Genomic DNA, 3172 nt, shown 5'->3' on the forward strand with positions numbered 1-3172 from the left:
TCGACGAAGCAACCCATGACTGCCGACAAGGATCCTTCTAATAAGCTAGGTCAACTTCCTTCTCTGACTAAGTAGACCTGGGACCATGATGACCTGGGATGACGGAACCATGGGATATTGATCGGGTCCATCATCCATTCTTCACCCATCTACTTTAAGTGCAAGATGATAAAATTTTTAATTTTAAATATCAAATTTTCAAATTCTTAATGCCCATGCAGCTACTATATGTCATATTACATGTATTTTTATGTATCTAATCGACTATTAGTCTTAATCAAAAGTTCTATCTCATTATTGGGAGGGGTAATTAACTATAGGGGATTGCACCTATAGGAAACTAGAACCCAGATCATAAAGTCCTTGTAAACTGAGGGGCGAAATCTCTGGGTAATGTCTTATCTAGAAACCCATCTACCTTCCCAAAATTTACCCCAGAACTTAATCGGTTAAAACTCCTCGAAAAGAAACAAGGAGGCCGGGGCGTGAATTTTCGGAGCCCACAATAGGATTTCTATAAGGAGATTTTCAATTTTTGGTTAGCTTCATTTTGTTGGGGGGCTCAAAATGGCTGATGTTCTAATTAAGAGGAACATTAGGGTTGATACTTGTTGTTTTTGTAATTTAAAATCTGAGAGTGTTTCACACCTTTTTTGTGTGTGACTTCACTTTTTCTATCATCTCGGAACTTCTCCCAAGTCTTAAAAAGTTCCTTCTATGACCTAATCTTAGTTAAACAGTGTGTTTTATTTCTGGAGGAGGCAATTTTGGTTCTTGGAGGTTGAGTTTTAATATGCTTTTACTTTGGTTTGTTGTCTATTATATATGGAGGGAGAGAAATACTAAAAAATTTGCAAGTTGTTCTAAAATCAATATCACAATTCAAGAGAATATCAAAAAAGTTGTATCCCTTAAGCTCATGAGATGAAAAAATGGAGACGAATTGAAATATTTGCTATAATTTCGTGGTATTTTGTTTCTTTGTTGCGGTCTGCTATGTCTTTACTGAGCTCTCCCTAATGCCTTTTTCAAGATGTGTTATAATGGTGTATTTTATCATTGGCCCATGTTTTATCAAATTTGTTATATGATGCGACTATCCTTGTGGGATTTCTCTCTCCATTTCCTTCTCGTTTGACTTTTTTTTTTGTCTTTGTCCATTCTTGGTTTTTGGCAATTGGCCATGGGATTGGTTAGTGGGGGAGGGATGAATGAATTGCATTCTCTCTTCCCCTGGATGGTAGCTCTATGCAACATTTTTACAACTTGATGGCATTTTTCGCAATTTGGGGATGTTATGACCTTGTGGATGCAATTCGCTACTTTCTGAGCCTAATCGTGAATTATGCTATTTCTTTTTTTAGTTCTGCTCTCTTTTAGTTCTATTCTGCCATGCATAACTTATGTACACTTTTTTATGAGTATTTGATCATTAATGTAATCAGCGGTTTTTTGGCTCCACAATTTTTTTTAGATTGTTTTTATAGTCTCACACATGTAACTATTTTTCATACAAACGAAAGTTTGGGCTTTGCCCTTATTTCCCCCCCACCCCCACCCAAAAAAAAAAAAAAAATAAATGTAATACAAGGTTGAAATACAATGAAATAGCCTTCATGTAAAGGAATGCTTCTTCTCTACTTTATCTTCTTCCTTGAAATCTAGTACTCTTAGCTCTCAGCCATTTGCACGAAAAGCTTGAGGATCTCGGAACGCCATATATGATAGTTGTCTTTGGATAGAGGAGTTGAAACTATGTGCTTGCTACTAGATATTAGGGATTTAAGAGAAGGTATATGCGGTATATATATGACAATATGACAATACTTAACATTTAAATATATGCACGACAAAATATTAAACCTTTATTTCATATAGTAATTCATAACAGAAAATACATAATTTAGTATAAGCAACATATTATTTTGAAATAGATACGTTCAAATCTAGGACATACGATAACATTTATATTTCTTTACCATCTTAAATATAGAACCGTTGACTCGATATCTCATCAGATCACACATTCCTCAATATCTCATTTGTGTTTCCTATAAATTTTGATATCTCTCCATCGTGCTTCCATATAATGACTTTCACCATTTTGTGCATAAACACCACATTTGAAATAAAAATGGCTCGGTCCTTTTCCACCCACCTTAAGCTTTTGCACGCCATTAATAAAGGTCGTCACCTTATTAGCATCAACATCATGTATCACATTCACTCTCACCCATCTATTGTAGATGTTAGGTTCCACTACCGTTCCTGCGTAGTACCTCAAATCTCCTTTGAAAACCATTAGCATCAAATTTGTAGCAGGTTTCTTACCGTCTGATCGATGGATTTGCATGATGGACGTGCCACTTGTCCCATTTGGCACATAAACATATCCCTCAAACTGCCATATTCCGCTAGAATAATCATAGCCCTGCAACAAATTTTCAAACAGATTAAGAAAGTAAATTCATGAATGTAAAATCTACAAAATATATTAAAAATTATGCTGGCATATATATACTTTGATACGAATCTCAGTTCGTGGATCTGTGGGGCTTCCAGCTTTGAATGGCTTGTCGGTGGAGTATACAAACATACGGTGTACGCCATTAACGTAGCTATAGCGTTTTGCTAAAGGTATGTTGTATGGCTTCTGCAGTTCAAAATTTGCGTCAGTTAAGGGGAGACGGGTAAAGCCATCAGTGGGATCAGCGTTGCAGAGAAGAAGAGATTCATTCAATAATAAGCTCAACAAAATTAGAAATGTCAAGAGGAAATGCCAAACAGGAGAGGGCGCCATAGCTGGGAACTCTTTTTGTTTCCAACTACTTGGAGAAAAAAGATGGAAAGTGAGGGGTTTATATAAGAAAGCAAAGCTATCCTGATTCATGTGATGTGGCATTTTAATTTACATGGTAAGCTGGAAATTATTATTATTATTGTTAAAGAACAGTAGTGAATCATTAAGTATTTATATTATTTATCACGTATGAATTGTTTGATGTATTTATATTGTTCTCGTTTGCAGTTAAGACAATTTAATTAGTATGGAATGCATGTTAACAACTATATATATAGCTGGTTGTGATTATTAAAAATACTAATTAATTATAATTTTCATTGGCTTGCATGGTGGCCTAATTAATTAGTGGTTGGACTGGCCGGGTGCTTA

General features: G+C 35.3%; 1 protein-coding gene across 1 annotated transcript; it reads right to left on the reverse strand.

Annotated features, from left to right (window-relative positions):
- Positions 1-2038: 2038 nt before the first annotated feature.
- On the reverse strand, positions 2039-2918 carry LOC110102963 (citrate-binding protein-like). Its single transcript, XM_020831493.2, has 2 exons — positions 2522-2918; positions 2039-2431 (listed from the first exon to the last, which is right to left on the reverse strand). Exons 1-2 carry the CDS (start codon positions 2900-2902, stop codon positions 2039-2041), a joined length of 774 nt encoding a protein of 257 aa, XP_020687152.1. The 5' UTR covers positions 2903-2918.
- Between the last annotated feature and the right edge of the window lie 254 nt (positions 2919-3172).

This window comes from Dendrobium catenatum, unplaced genomic scaffold (assembly GCF_001605985.2).
Source record: "Dendrobium catenatum unplaced genomic scaffold, ASM160598v2 fragScaff_scaffold_1117, whole genome shotgun sequence".
In the NCBI taxonomy this organism is placed as follows: Eukaryota; Viridiplantae; Streptophyta; class Magnoliopsida; order Asparagales; family Orchidaceae; genus Dendrobium; species Dendrobium catenatum.

Excerpts from the sequence above, each read along its gene's own strand:
- LOC110102963 (XM_020831493.2), bottom strand. The coding sequence starts at position 2,902 with ATGCCACATCACATGAATCAGGATAGCTTTGCTTTCTTATATAAACCC. Across the intron at positions 2,432-2,521 it reads GAACTGAGATTCGTATCAAA|GGCTATGATTATTCTAGCGG; the intron begins GTATATATATGC and ends AATTTGTTGCAG.